Source organism: Rattus rattus, chromosome 5 (genome assembly GCF_011064425.1).
Source record: "Rattus rattus isolate New Zealand chromosome 5, Rrattus_CSIRO_v1, whole genome shotgun sequence".
NCBI classification, from domain to species: domain Eukaryota; kingdom Metazoa; phylum Chordata; class Mammalia; order Rodentia; family Muridae; genus Rattus; species Rattus rattus.
Window position 1 is genome coordinate 11,486,780 of NC_046158.1, and position 12,344 is coordinate 11,499,123.

At 50.0% G+C, this 12,344-nt stretch overlaps 1 protein-coding gene across 1 annotated transcript; it reads right to left on the reverse strand.

The window, feature by feature from the left end:
* Positions 1–2,957: 2,957 nt before the first annotated feature.
* LOC116900094 (odorant-binding protein 2a-like) lies at positions 2,958–6,291 on the reverse strand. The gene is made up of 7 exons (XM_032901872.1): positions 6,201–6,291; positions 5,542–5,675; positions 5,226–5,296; positions 4,743–4,853; positions 4,044–4,145; positions 3,544–3,570; positions 2,958–3,122 (listed from the first exon to the last, which is right to left on the reverse strand). Exons 1-6 carry the CDS (start codon positions 6,285–6,287, stop codon positions 3,545–3,547), a joined length of 531 nt encoding a protein of 176 aa, XP_032757763.1. The 5' UTR covers positions 6,288–6,291; the 3' UTR covers positions 2,958–3,122; position 3,544.
* Positions 6,292–12,344: the final 6,053 nt, after the last annotated feature.

Consider the following 12,344-nt stretch of genomic DNA (forward strand, 5'->3'; position numbering starts at 1 on the left):
TCTGTTGACGGGCACCTTGGTTCCATTACAGCTATTGTGAAAACGTCCATGATAAACACTCGTTCAAGGACCTCTGTGGTGGTGTACTTGCTTCCTGTCTTCTTCAATGGTTTTCTTAAAGCTACACTATTTTTTTAGATTTATTTATATTATTTTAAGTGTATGAGTGATTTGCCTGCATATATGCAAGTGCAGCACCTGCATTCCCACTGCCCATGGAGACCATGAGTGATCCCCTGGAACTGAATTGGGACACTGTGAGCCTTTATGTGAGTGCTGGGAACTGAGCCCCAGGACCTCTGCAGAGACTGTCTCCAGGGCCATCCCACACATCTCTATTGAATAGACGATGCTTGCATCTATAAATGGCTCCTGCAATTTTTCTAGAGCGTAGACACAAATATCTGTGTTACGCATTAAATTTAGGCATGAACTAAACTTCTAAAATTCGTTATTAATAATATTACTTAATGCCAGGCATTCAAGGCAGCTAGCTCGTGCATTCGAAGGCTGAGGCAGGAGGATTATCAGGGCTGGGCTTACATAGTAAGTTCCGGGATATCCTGACCTACATAGTGAGTTCTTTGCTCAAACATACAATAAAATCCATAATTTTAAAAATTCTTTAAAAATCGAAAGATCTAGCTTATTTTCTCCTTTCTTTCCTTATTTTATACCAAGTGTTTAGAAAGGAAAAATAAACAATTTAAAGAGCATACAGTCTATCTGGTTCCTGGACAATATCTTCTTATAGATATTTAGGTCTGCATTAAACTTCTGAGTGGGGCTGAGGGATAGCTCACTCCCTGGTAGAGAGCGTTGGCTGCTCTTTCAGAGGACTTCAGTTCAACTCCCAGCATCCACAAGTTCAAAAAGACCAACTTAAAAACAAAACAAAACAAAACAAAACAAACAAACAAAAACCCCAAAACAGTTACTTAGTATTTTGTGTTAACTTTTAATTCTTTGGGGTTTTAATTTTTAAATATTTTTAGTGATTCCTTTATTCTTATTTTATGCACATTCAGCTTTTTCCCACCTACTTATGTCTGTTTGATTGTGTCCTCTTGAACTGGAGTTACAGACAGTGATGAGTTGCTAGGAATGAAACCTGGGACCTCTGGAAGAGCAGTCAGTGCTCGTAACCACTGAGCCATCTCTCCAGCCCAAAGAGCTTTAATTTGTTTGTTTGTTTTTGTTTGTTTCCAAGACAGTCTCGCTGCGCAGCTCTGGCCGTCCAGAAAGTGTAGGGCAGGCTGGCCTAAAACTCAACCAAGAACAGTGTGCAAGGATAAAGGTGTGTGCCACCACACCCTAAGGTTTTCAACTTAATGAGGAGTTATTAAATGTCTTTTTGCCGGAACCTTTAATGTCTGTTTTGAGATGTAATTTGGGAGCCACCAAACCAGTACACACAGCCAAACCTAAACCGGATATGGTTTGTCCTTTACCTGACTTGGTACCAGCAGTGTTGGTCCCTGAGTACAAACACAGGCCATGCACAGCCATTTGACTCAGCCCCCAGAACCTTGTAAAATTGGAAAGAGAAAGAGAGCTGCCTGCATACCATCCTGACAGGACCTCCACACCTAGGCAGAGGCTTGTGCATATCTGCATAAACACAAGTAGTATAATAACAACACTTTTATTATCTATCTTGCTATCTGCCCAGCCCCTAACATGTGACCAGACCAACTGCAAAAAGTCACGAGGGGTAAACAAACCTCGGCAAACCATGAGATGCTTGGTCGGTCAGTGAGACCTTTGAAGAGACTGGGCTCGGGGTTCAAGAAGGACAGACAGAGTCCCTGAAGCTTTCCTTCCAGCAGAAATTAAGCCCGAGGAGTTTCAGAGAAGGCTCCCCTGCAGGGTAGCCCGCAGAAAGGCGGGCTACCTCTCCACTCCCTGTCCTGCTGGAATTCTGTTCCTCTCTCCTGAGCTATCATGCCAAATCCAGGGTACCACACCTGAACCCTCAGTACTGACCCAGAGGTCGGGAAAGGGGTTGGAGGGCTGTCATGTGTTGTGATGTCATCTCTGCATACTGAGGCTGGACTTAGAAGTCTTCCTCATGTACTGAACGCAACAGAGAACAATATCAAGTGTTTGAATTTGGGGCAGGTCTGGGGCCCACCGTTCAAAGCCACTTGTAGTCCCTGTCTTGAGCAAAAAGAGAGCCTGGTATGTGGTATTCAGGCTGGCCCCATTCCGCCCTCCAAGACTACTAGACACCTCAGGTCCCACCTTAGAAACATCTGATAGCGCCAAGCAAGAACTGGATCCAGATAGGAGAGGAATTCAAGAGAATGATGAGTCAGTCAGGTGGGAGTTAGAGCAGAGGCTCACAGAGCTGAGGGACACCAGCCTAAGCCCCAATGACCCCTCACAAAAGGCGACAAGCTGGACAGCCAGCCTCCACTGGCATTTGCACTTTGAGGCTGTTACTGATCATTTGGGATAGGAGACATCTGCTCCCTCACTGTGGCCCACTGTGGCCCTATTGGACAGGGAAAGCCCAAGCCCTGATCCTTGGACAAACTGGAAGAGGGATGGAATGGGGAATAGGGCTGGCGGACAACGCTGTAGCTGCTTCTGTCTTCCCGGAGGGAAGATGTAGAAGATGTTCTACCCCTGTCGTGGAGCTCAGCTCCTCAAAGCCGGGTCCTCCCAGTATTCAACCAATTTGCTAGAACAGGGCCCCTGAAGTGACATTCACACCATCTGAAGCCCCGATGGCTTCTCAGTCTTGCCTCCGCAGAGATCTCAGACACTGGTGAGAGTCCACCCTGACAGCAAGTAGCTCACCAGGTAGCTTCTAGAACCTTACATAGCTGGGAAAGCCAGATGCCATGCTCCTTGGGCGCTGGTGAGGCAATAGCGCTGTGACTCTCCCCAGGTCTCCTCCCAGCAGAGCTCTTAGAGCCCACACAAGGTTCTTCACAGGCTGAGCCAGAGCACTGCTGGAAAGCTTTATTTGGAGTGGGGGAGGGGAGCAGGTACTGAGGTGGGGGTTGGGGCGAGGCAGTGGGAAGCTTGGTCCAGGAGAGGTGTGGTGCCGGGATGTCCGTCCCAGCCTGGTGTGGAAGCAAGGCTGGCTCAGCTGTTGCAAACCTGGGTAGCTGCTGTGGTAGGGAAAGAGAGATAAGCACCCTCCTCCCAGTTTTTTTCAGGGGCAGCAGTCAGGGGAGGCATGGACAGGGATGGCACAGGGCAGATATGGGTCGGAGGTCCTCTTTCCCCACATCTCTGTGTGGTCCCTGCTGGGAGCTGGGGCCCTGCACCACTTCCGTAAGAAGCCAGACCTCAGCGTCCTTGGGGAGAAGGAAAAGGACCAGGGCAGGTAGAGACCGGACCAGATTGATCATGACAAGAACAGAATTCCTAAACATCATGGAAACTATACAAAGGGCCACATCCTGAGTGACCACACTTGTCTATGTGGATGGGATGGGGACCCTCATCCAGAGCCCAGAGCCCAGAGCCCAGCATTCTAGACTTTTCCACGGTCCTATGGGCGATGGGGTTGGGAGAGGGGGGACTTACCCTAGTCACTTTCATTAACACACTCATCTGTAGAAACCAAAAGAAGCCCAGGAGTGAGAAGGGTCCTGTCAGATGTCCCCATCACACGTGAAGCTCAGACCCTCCAACAAGACCCTCCTTCCTCTGAAGCAGAGCCCTGGGATATCCCAGTAAGAGCTAAGGGATCTGGAAGGGACAGACAGTACAGAGGCCAGGGATGCAAAGAGACCTGGGGAGACACTGAAGCAGAAGCACAGGAGATTTGGAGGTCATGGGGACACAGAGGGTCACAAAAACAGAATGTCCCCTTTGTGACATTGAGTTATGGGTGACACTGGGGATATTGTGGGGATACCACAGAGGCACACAGGCACATGGAGAGATATGAAATAACACGTAAGGGACAATAGGACCAGGCAGAGACAGGACACAGAAGGCACACACACAAACATGGGTTGGAGACAGGCAGTCAAGAGTCACATAGGGGACAGAGAGAGAGGCGTGGGCATTCCTGCTTTCACCTCTGATCTCTGGCACAAACATGTTTTTCTCTTGGAGTTCCATGCGCTGTATGAATTTCTTAAACTCTTCCATAGCCTCCGGGTTTTCCTCAGGGTTTCTCCCTGTGAGGAGGTGGGGCAGGTTTGAGGGGTGGAACTGAGCTCTGCAGGGCACCAGAGACACAAGATAGAGGTGCAAACCAGCACAGGAGTCAGCGAGGACCCTGGCAGTAGACAAGGAAGTTCAGTGTGTAGACATCCATAGACACCGACTGATCCTCAGACCCTTCAGTGTGTAGACATCCACAGACACTGACTGATCCTCAGATCCAAGCAGGCTTGCAGGGCCTACACAGTCCTATCGGACCCCTGAATCTCAAGGCCATGAGGCTGCTCCTTGCCCTGGAGGATTCCTACCTACAATAAAATGTCCCTACCAAGACATGTCCTTTTAAGTTCATGTGACTCTTGACTGAGAGCCTGGGAGTGGTATTGGCTGCTTCCAGGTATGGGACCCTCTCCTGAGTGTTCAGGCCTCCAGAGGCCACACAAACCCCATTCCTAACCCAGTTTTCCCTATTTTCCACTTTGGACCTCACACATTTTCTGGGCCACGTCCTGGCTGGGTCCAGCGCCAGTACCAGGCATGTCGCATGCCTTTCTCGTGGCTACCAGAAACAGAGACCAGGGACAGGACATGGGTCCTCTGTGGAACCTCACCCATGAGTTTTCCCATCCCAAACGACTTCCCGTTGTGCAGTCCTTCGCAGTAGAAAATGTAGTGCCCCTCCACTGATGTCTTTTCCACATGAACAGTCTTCTTGCCATGAACTGCAGATGAGCAGAAATAGCTTGTGAAGGAACACCTTGGAATTCTTGGGTGGTCACCCAGGACACCTTGCTGGTCTAGCCCTGGCCTTTCTGTGGTCCCCACGGAAGTTGCCAGGCCCAACAGAAGAGTTCATGGAAGTGGGAGCTAAGGTTGCCCCTTAAGCCCAAGTACCACCCTGTCTAGCTTTCCTGTCTTTGGGTCTTCGTGGGTCAAGAGCTGAGCCGGGTAAGAGAACAAAAATGACTCAGTTTTTAGGATTGACAGCCTAGAACAGGAAGTGACTGATGGCCTGTCCTAGAAGCTAGAGCAGGCAGGGACCCATCCACCCCAGGGCTTGCCACTGTAAGAGACACTGAGGCACAGGAACTCACAGGTACTGTATATGCCAGGTTCTTCCATTTTCCTCATCACAAACTTAAATTCATGGCACTGATCCTCCTTCCTGGAAAGCACAAGCCCACGGGCAGCTTCTCTCAGTTTCTCTCATAACTGAGACTTGTTCAGCTCATCTGGTGCATCGGTCCTGGTCAGGTGACCCCTTAAACTCTATGTCAGTCCTGTTCTACTTTTAAGGTGTTATCTAGGAACTGTGTTCCCTCAAAGGTGGGAATCTCTCAGTTACCTAACTCAAATAATGGCTAGCAAGGAAGAGAAAAACTGCAGAGAGCCCCAGCAGAGAACACGTACCAGATTGTAACTGTGACCTCCAAGTCTCCATCTTCCAGGGATACCACTTTCACAGGGAAAACCCTAGTGGGTAACTTGTGATGGGGTAGGCTCCCATTGTGTACCATGGCCTTCGGGTACCAGGTCCCAGAGTACTGCAGGAGACGAAGCTGTCAGCACACCCAGGTCTTCCCAAGTCTACCTCAGTCTAGCTCCTGAATAGACTCTGCAGAGCCCAGGGTGTAACCACTCAGGTGAGCTAACCCCACGTGTTCCAAGACCTGTGGTCAATAAAGAGATACCAGCACTTGGGCTGCCCAATCCCCTGATGGCAGAAGTGTCTTCCCCGAGCCCAGTGTATGTATTCGTTGATGTCTACCCCTCAAAGAGGGCACTGGATGGCTCCTCTGCCCCGAATGTCCTGCTCTCGATGTTCTAGCTCTGGGTGTTACTTGAACAAGGATTCTTCACCCAAACCTGGTTTTCTGTTCTGTCTCAGGTCTTAGAGGACCCATGTTTTCAGGAGGACCCCTATCTTCTATCCTTGATCCAATTGCTGAGATGAAGTATGGAGTCAAACTCAACCTTCAAGAAGATATCCTTCACCTTAGCATAAATCTACCAGCGTCAAGCAGGGGCAGGCCATCTCCAACCACCACCCATTGTCCCTCCGTCCTCACATCCTCCTGGTCATCTAATAGGGGTTCCTGAGCCGTCAGGACAGCCACCAGCCCCAGCAGCAGGACGGTAAGGAGCAGGCTCTTCATCTCCAGTCACTGGGCTCTCACACAATGCAGCTCACCCTGGAAGTGTGTGCTCTGGTTCCTCACAGGGTTCCCTTTATATCCCCCATGGAGAGGGACGTGTGCCCACTTGGCACTAACCAGGTCCCTCCTGTCCATCTCCCATGGCCAAACACACATCCATCATGGAGCCGAAGGTTGTTGTTGTTGGGATCTGATGTATATCAAGTCAGTGCCACCTGCAGATGAAGAAGGACACACAATGCCCTGCACGGTCTGTGCCAAGCAAGTGCTGTGCTCACAAAGGACCCAGGGGATGAGGAACTCAGGTGCAGGGAGGGAGGGAGGACCAGGCTTCCCTTCACACCCCTGCCCTGCATCTGCCCATGGCTGCCCTGAGCTCTGTTCCCTGAGACCTTGCTCCTGACCTCCTGATGCTGAGAACTGCCTGGGGACTCACCTCATTGTCCCTTCCATGCATGGATACCCCACCTGGACTTCCCTGTACATGGGGACACAAATTCCTGATGAGCCTAAATGCCTTCAGGGTAGACCCCATGCCACTATGGAACACCATGACCCCTGACCCACTTCATCCTGCACTGAGGCCAGGTAAGAGCACCTCTTGCTCAAATGTCTTGGTCCTTTTTCACTAACCGGCCAATGCTCATCTACTCAACCACCAAGAGGGTTCCCTTTCCATACATCTCAACTGTAAGCTGGCTGCATGAAGAATTCCATCCACACATTAGGGTCGTGAGTGTGTGTCCCCTGAAGAAATCAGTGAAAGGGTTCACCTCTGTGAACTCAAGGGGATTCATCTCCAACACAGGGACTTGACCTTCTGCTGCTCTGTCATCTGAGGGTCCACAGACAGGACATTTGCAGAGCCAGGGCTGCTCTGGTACAACTGAGGTCCATGTGATTCGTTTCCTGCCATCTTGTGTCCTGATGTGGGATGGAGAACCAGGTTCCATCACAGCCGGTCCTGAGTCACCCCTCTGCTCCTATTGAATGAACTCCATGCCTCTGGAGTCCACAGTCTCCCTTCTCATTAGCTTTGAGGACCCTCATGCTCTCAACAGAGCCAGGTCTCATTCCCTACAGACAAATGCACACAAGAGACACCATGAGTCCACCTGCCAGCCTGTGTTCTGAGTTCAGTGATGGTTGCCCTGGCCGCCCTGGCTGCCCTGGCTGCTGGCTTTAGCCCAGCTTCCCTCCCAATGGGAACTCTGCCTTCCACCCACCACTCGAGAGTTCCTGGACTTAGCCACCTGCCTGAGACACAGAAGGTCATCTCTGGAGAGGGTTTCACTTCCTGTGGGGCTGTCCATACGCCATGGCCTGGAGACAGGTGCTGGTCCCACAATGGCATCTTTGTGCTCTCTGGATCAAAGGTGGACAGGCTCAAGTATCCATAAACAATGTCAGTGAGGACTCTGACAAGCGCTGGGCTATGCTGAGGAGCTGGCATGGCCCGGCCTTGATGTGAGAATTGCAGGCACTGAGCAGGAAACCTGAGGAGCTGGGTGTGAGCGAGTGGGGCGGCGCTCTGTAGGAGAGATCAGGAAGCAGGTTAGCAGTTCCGTATCATGGGAGAGGTCTCTGTACCTGTCAGGTTGTCCTTCATGTGATGCCTGAATCGTTCCTGTACGCGTGTCCCCACAGAGGCACATGTGTCTCAATCCTTGGACAGGAGAACAACATGCACAAATGATTAGCAGAGCCTGGGGCACCGTCACTTTGCTGCTGACTTGGGCTGAAAGTCGAAGGCTGAACCTCACAGCTCCCTGAACCTGTGGTAGACACTTTGTGACATTGTGATAGCCTCAGTTTCCTAATCCAGTGCTGCATCTGCTCCCGTGTTTTCCTAACGCATGGCCTCAGTGAGCAGAGGTGAAGTAAGTTTAACCATCATGTTCGGATCTGAAGCATCCTCCAGAGGCCCACGTGTTGAAGAGTAGTTACCAACTAGTGGCCCTGTTTTGGGGTGTTCTGCAGAATGAAGGCACAGGGCTGGGAGAAATGAGTCCTTCAGAGAACACGTGTCCTTCAGCTAAGTCTTGCTCTGGCCTAGTCTTGCCAGACTCAGAAAGACAAATTCTGCATGTTCTCTTTCATTTGCAGAACGTATCCAAGGGTGACTGAGTGCAGGAAGGAGGAGTCTGAAGGAAGGCAGTAATGGGTGCTGGAAAGACAGACGTCACGAGTTCTCCCTTGTGGAGAATAGATATTCGTCTTACTTGGACACATCTGTTTTGTCATGTCTACTCAAGAGTTCTCTTGTCTATCTTACACATAAGGCCATGCAGGATGTAAGTCACACTGGCCTCAGTGGGTCCCAAATGGCTTTCTATCAAGATGCAGACAACTGCAGGTTCCCAGTGAGGTTTGGAGGTTCCCCAGCAAGCCCTCCTGCACCCGCAAAGGGAGACAGGCTTCTGCTTGCCGGGCAGCATGTACACCTTTCTCTGTTTGCTATTCTCTTCCCTGACCGTACCATCCTGGACTCAGGCAGATACCCTGGGCTGCTGCCACACCATGTCCCAGCAGGTCTGACGGAAGTGTTGTGGAGGGGATACCACCTCCTGCAACCGTAAGCTATGTCTTAGCTTTGTCTTCACCCTTGTGTTGTTCAGTGGCCATTACATAAGCCACCTCTTCTCTACCTATTGTGAAGTTCTGCTTCTTGATTGAACTCTGATTCATATAATTATAAATTATTTAAAAGGTCATAAATGTTATGTGGAACATCAAATGGAACAAGTCGTACAGACAGTGTTGATGCAGTGGGTGTTTGAATGTTAAATTGAATTGTCTGAGCCAACATCACCAAGGTGACATTTGAACACAAAAACTACTATGGTGGAAGAACATTCGACGTGGGAGGAACACAGCGTACAGACCTGGGGGAGAGAGCCAGGCTTGCTCCAGGAACAGACTGAAGGGCAGGATGTCCATAGCAGGCAATGCCTGTGAAGACCGGCCAAAGCCCAGGTCACTAAGAGGGCAAGACCAGCGAGGGTGGCTATCGGCCACTGGGTAAGGAGATTAGCTTTTTCTGTGAGAAGAAACAGGGAGGCCTGAAGGCTTGCCCCAGCACTATGTGGCATATGTTTAGAGTCCCTCCACCTGTTATAGTAAGACCGGATTGGAGACAGCAAGTGAGACAGCAGGGAAGACGGCTGGAAAAGCTGCAGTCAATGATTCAGGCCAGAATGTGGGTGTAATGTAACCCACCTCAGCAGAGGGGAAGACAAAGAATAGACTTATATATCCACCACCAATAAAAAGAAAATAGGAAAGAAGAAATCTGCAGCATCAATTTTATATCATGGAGCACAAACAACAAAGACTTTGAGTCCTTGGGGTGACAAACAATATGTGGTCACTCTTGTCACAGCATCTTGAAACCTATGGAGAATTTGAACACCAAAGAGAATGTCCGCAGCAGGGAGGGCCAGGGTCTGGCTGAGTGGAGGGGATGGTAGTGGAACTTGAGGTCAAGAGCAATGACTGCAACATGTGAGACTCAGGGAGAAAACCCCCACTTGCAGAAAGAACTCCAGAAATGTGTCTGTCAAGGGCTCCATGAGCAGCCAGGATAGTCCCAGACCACACAGGAACGGGATAAGCTCCTCACGTAGGGGAGGGAAGGATGGCCTCAAGTAAGAAACGATTCTGAGAACTATCGGGAGAGCACCTGGCAGCAAGGCAGTGGACTCCTGACGGAGTAAAGACAATCCAAGGGGGGAGGGCAGGCTTCAATGTGTCTCTGGGAGAATCAACAACCACCCACTCAGACCTCAGAACAGTTAGAGTGATGTGGATGTCAGGGAGAGGGAGGTGCGGGATAGTGAAGAGTCAGGGGACACATGGAGCTCAGAATGGCCATGCACTATCATAGGCAGGGCCACTGCTGACTTAGCCTGAGGAAGAAGGAGCCATGACAGGCAACAGATACAACTTTGAAGCTATAGCAACTGACCTTTCAAAACTCATCAGAAGACACACCATACTGTAGAAGTCGTTGCCCCAAACCACTGGGCAGTAGTTTCTGTGAAAGCCAGGCTCAGGTCTGGGGCATGCTGGCTTCAGATGGCTTGGCCCTTCTACAGGGAATCGAGTTTCCATTTACATAGTTATCTGTACCCATAGAGAGCCAACCTCACATCTCTGCCATGCTGGTTTCAGACAGCTTGGCTCTTTGACGGGGAAGTGGGTATCAGACAATGTATTCCATTTTCTACTGTCTATAGAGAACTATTCACTTTGTCTTCATCTGGCTTAGCCTTCTTGTAAGGAAGAGTTGGTTCACAGTCCCCAGTTCTAGTTGCCAGGCGATCCCTGTGGTAAGCCCTGTCACAGAGGTGGAAGCCAGTGAAGGGCCCTAGTTCTACTGAAGTGTGAGAGCTATTAAGAGGCTTAGCCTGGTAGAAAGTAGGTAGGTTATGGAGTTCCTGTGAAGGACCCTAAGGGCTTTTGACAGCTTTACACCCACCGCCTCAGGCCAAGTACCAGCTTCCCACCTCGCATCAAGGTTAGGCCAAGTTCCATTCTCCACCCACAGGTCTCAGGAGGAGCAGGGACATTCTTGAAAAACCACAGAACGTACTGATAGTCACCTGACCCTCTGGTCCCAGATAGAGTTCGAATGCATGTCGTATGCTGCTAGCCAATAGATTTAAAGGTCAATACGCTTAGCCAGTAAGTTTAAACTGTAACCTTGCTGGTGTAACCTGTACCCCTACAAAGTATAAAAACTGCTTGTTATAGCCATTCGGGGTCACCTTCCAGTCACTCGCCATGAGGTACTGATTAAAGGTTGTCCCCAATGCGCTGGAAAATAAACCTCTTGAGTTTGCATCAAACTCTGTTCTCCTGTCTCACTTGGGGGCTCTCCTGGTAGTTAAGGCTCACTTAGAGCTTTACACCAGTGGCCGTGTGGCTCCTCAGGTCTGGTTTTCTGCTCTGAGCACTTTCCAGACCTACAAGTGTTTAGTATGTGCCAGAACTTCGTTCTTTCCTGTGGTTCACTGAAGCCCTCCCCAACCCCTTCCGAAAAACTAAAAACCAAAAACCAAACCATATGTACTCATCTACTCTTTATTTTTCTTTTTTTTTTCTATTCTTTTTTTTTTTTCGGAGCTGGGGATCGAACCCAGGGCCTTGCGCTTGCTAGGCAAGCGCTCTACCACTGAGCCAAATCCCCAACCCCCCCTCATCTACTCTTTAGTTGACAAACACGGATCCCACTGTGGGATTATTAGGAAATGTGCTATGTGGACCTTCACATACACATATTCATGTGGACTTAACATTCTCAGTATCCATACTCCTAGGTACCGAGCTGCCCAGTCAGGATCTCTCTCCACCCTGACATCTGGAGATCTGGAAGGTTGCTTGGCACAGTGACTGCATCACCTCACAGTCCCATCTGTAAAGTCCAGGGGTCCCCATTTCTCCAGGGGCTTGGTAACGCTTATGGCTGCCCCTATGTTGTTGACAGACATGAACTTGGAAGTTCCACCTGTAAACGTTTACAAAGCCAGACCAAAATTAGTCTCACCATATTGATCCAGTGAGTTTATGTATCAACTCAATCTTTGACATTTCAGTATGAGTGGTTCCAGCAACCATTGTCCCTGATAACCCTGGGACTACACCCCTCTTGTGTACAGGCATTCCAAAAAGTAGCTCATTGTGAGTCAGGACAGCAGAGCAAGCTACAGGGCCGGACAGAGGGCAGAAACCCGAGGGCATCGGTTGACAGGTGGATGATTAGGCAGATGAAAAGATGGGTGGGTCATTGTTGCAGGAACGAGGGAATGAATGAACCCCCAAAACAGTGGCCTAAGCAACATGAACCTCTTTTTAAGGAGGAAGGAATCGATGGTATTTCGGCTCTGACCCTGAACAAGGTCACACTGCCTGTTTGTACATGCCTGGACTCATTCCCCACCTCTGAGAGGATCACCCTGCCCTGGAATGCTGGAGATAAAGGTCCCTTTGGGTGAGGCAGGCACACAGTTTGCCCCAAAGGCCCTTCTTCCCTGATTCCTCTTGCTCCGTTGAGCA

Bases quoted from the DNA above. Each gene is read 5' to 3' on its own strand.
- LOC116900094 (XM_032901872.1), bottom strand. From the start codon at position 6,287: ATGAAGAGCCTGCTCCTTACCGTCCTGCTGCTGGGGCTGGTGGCTGTC. The intron at 5,297-5,541 runs GTACGTGTTCTC...TGTGCTTTCCAG, and splicing joins GAGGTCACAGTTACAATCTG to GAAGGAGGATCAGTGCCATG. The intron at 4,854-5,225 runs GTGAGTTCCTGT...GCTCATCTGCAG, and splicing joins ACCTGGCATATACAGTACCT to TTCATGGCAAGAAGACTGTT.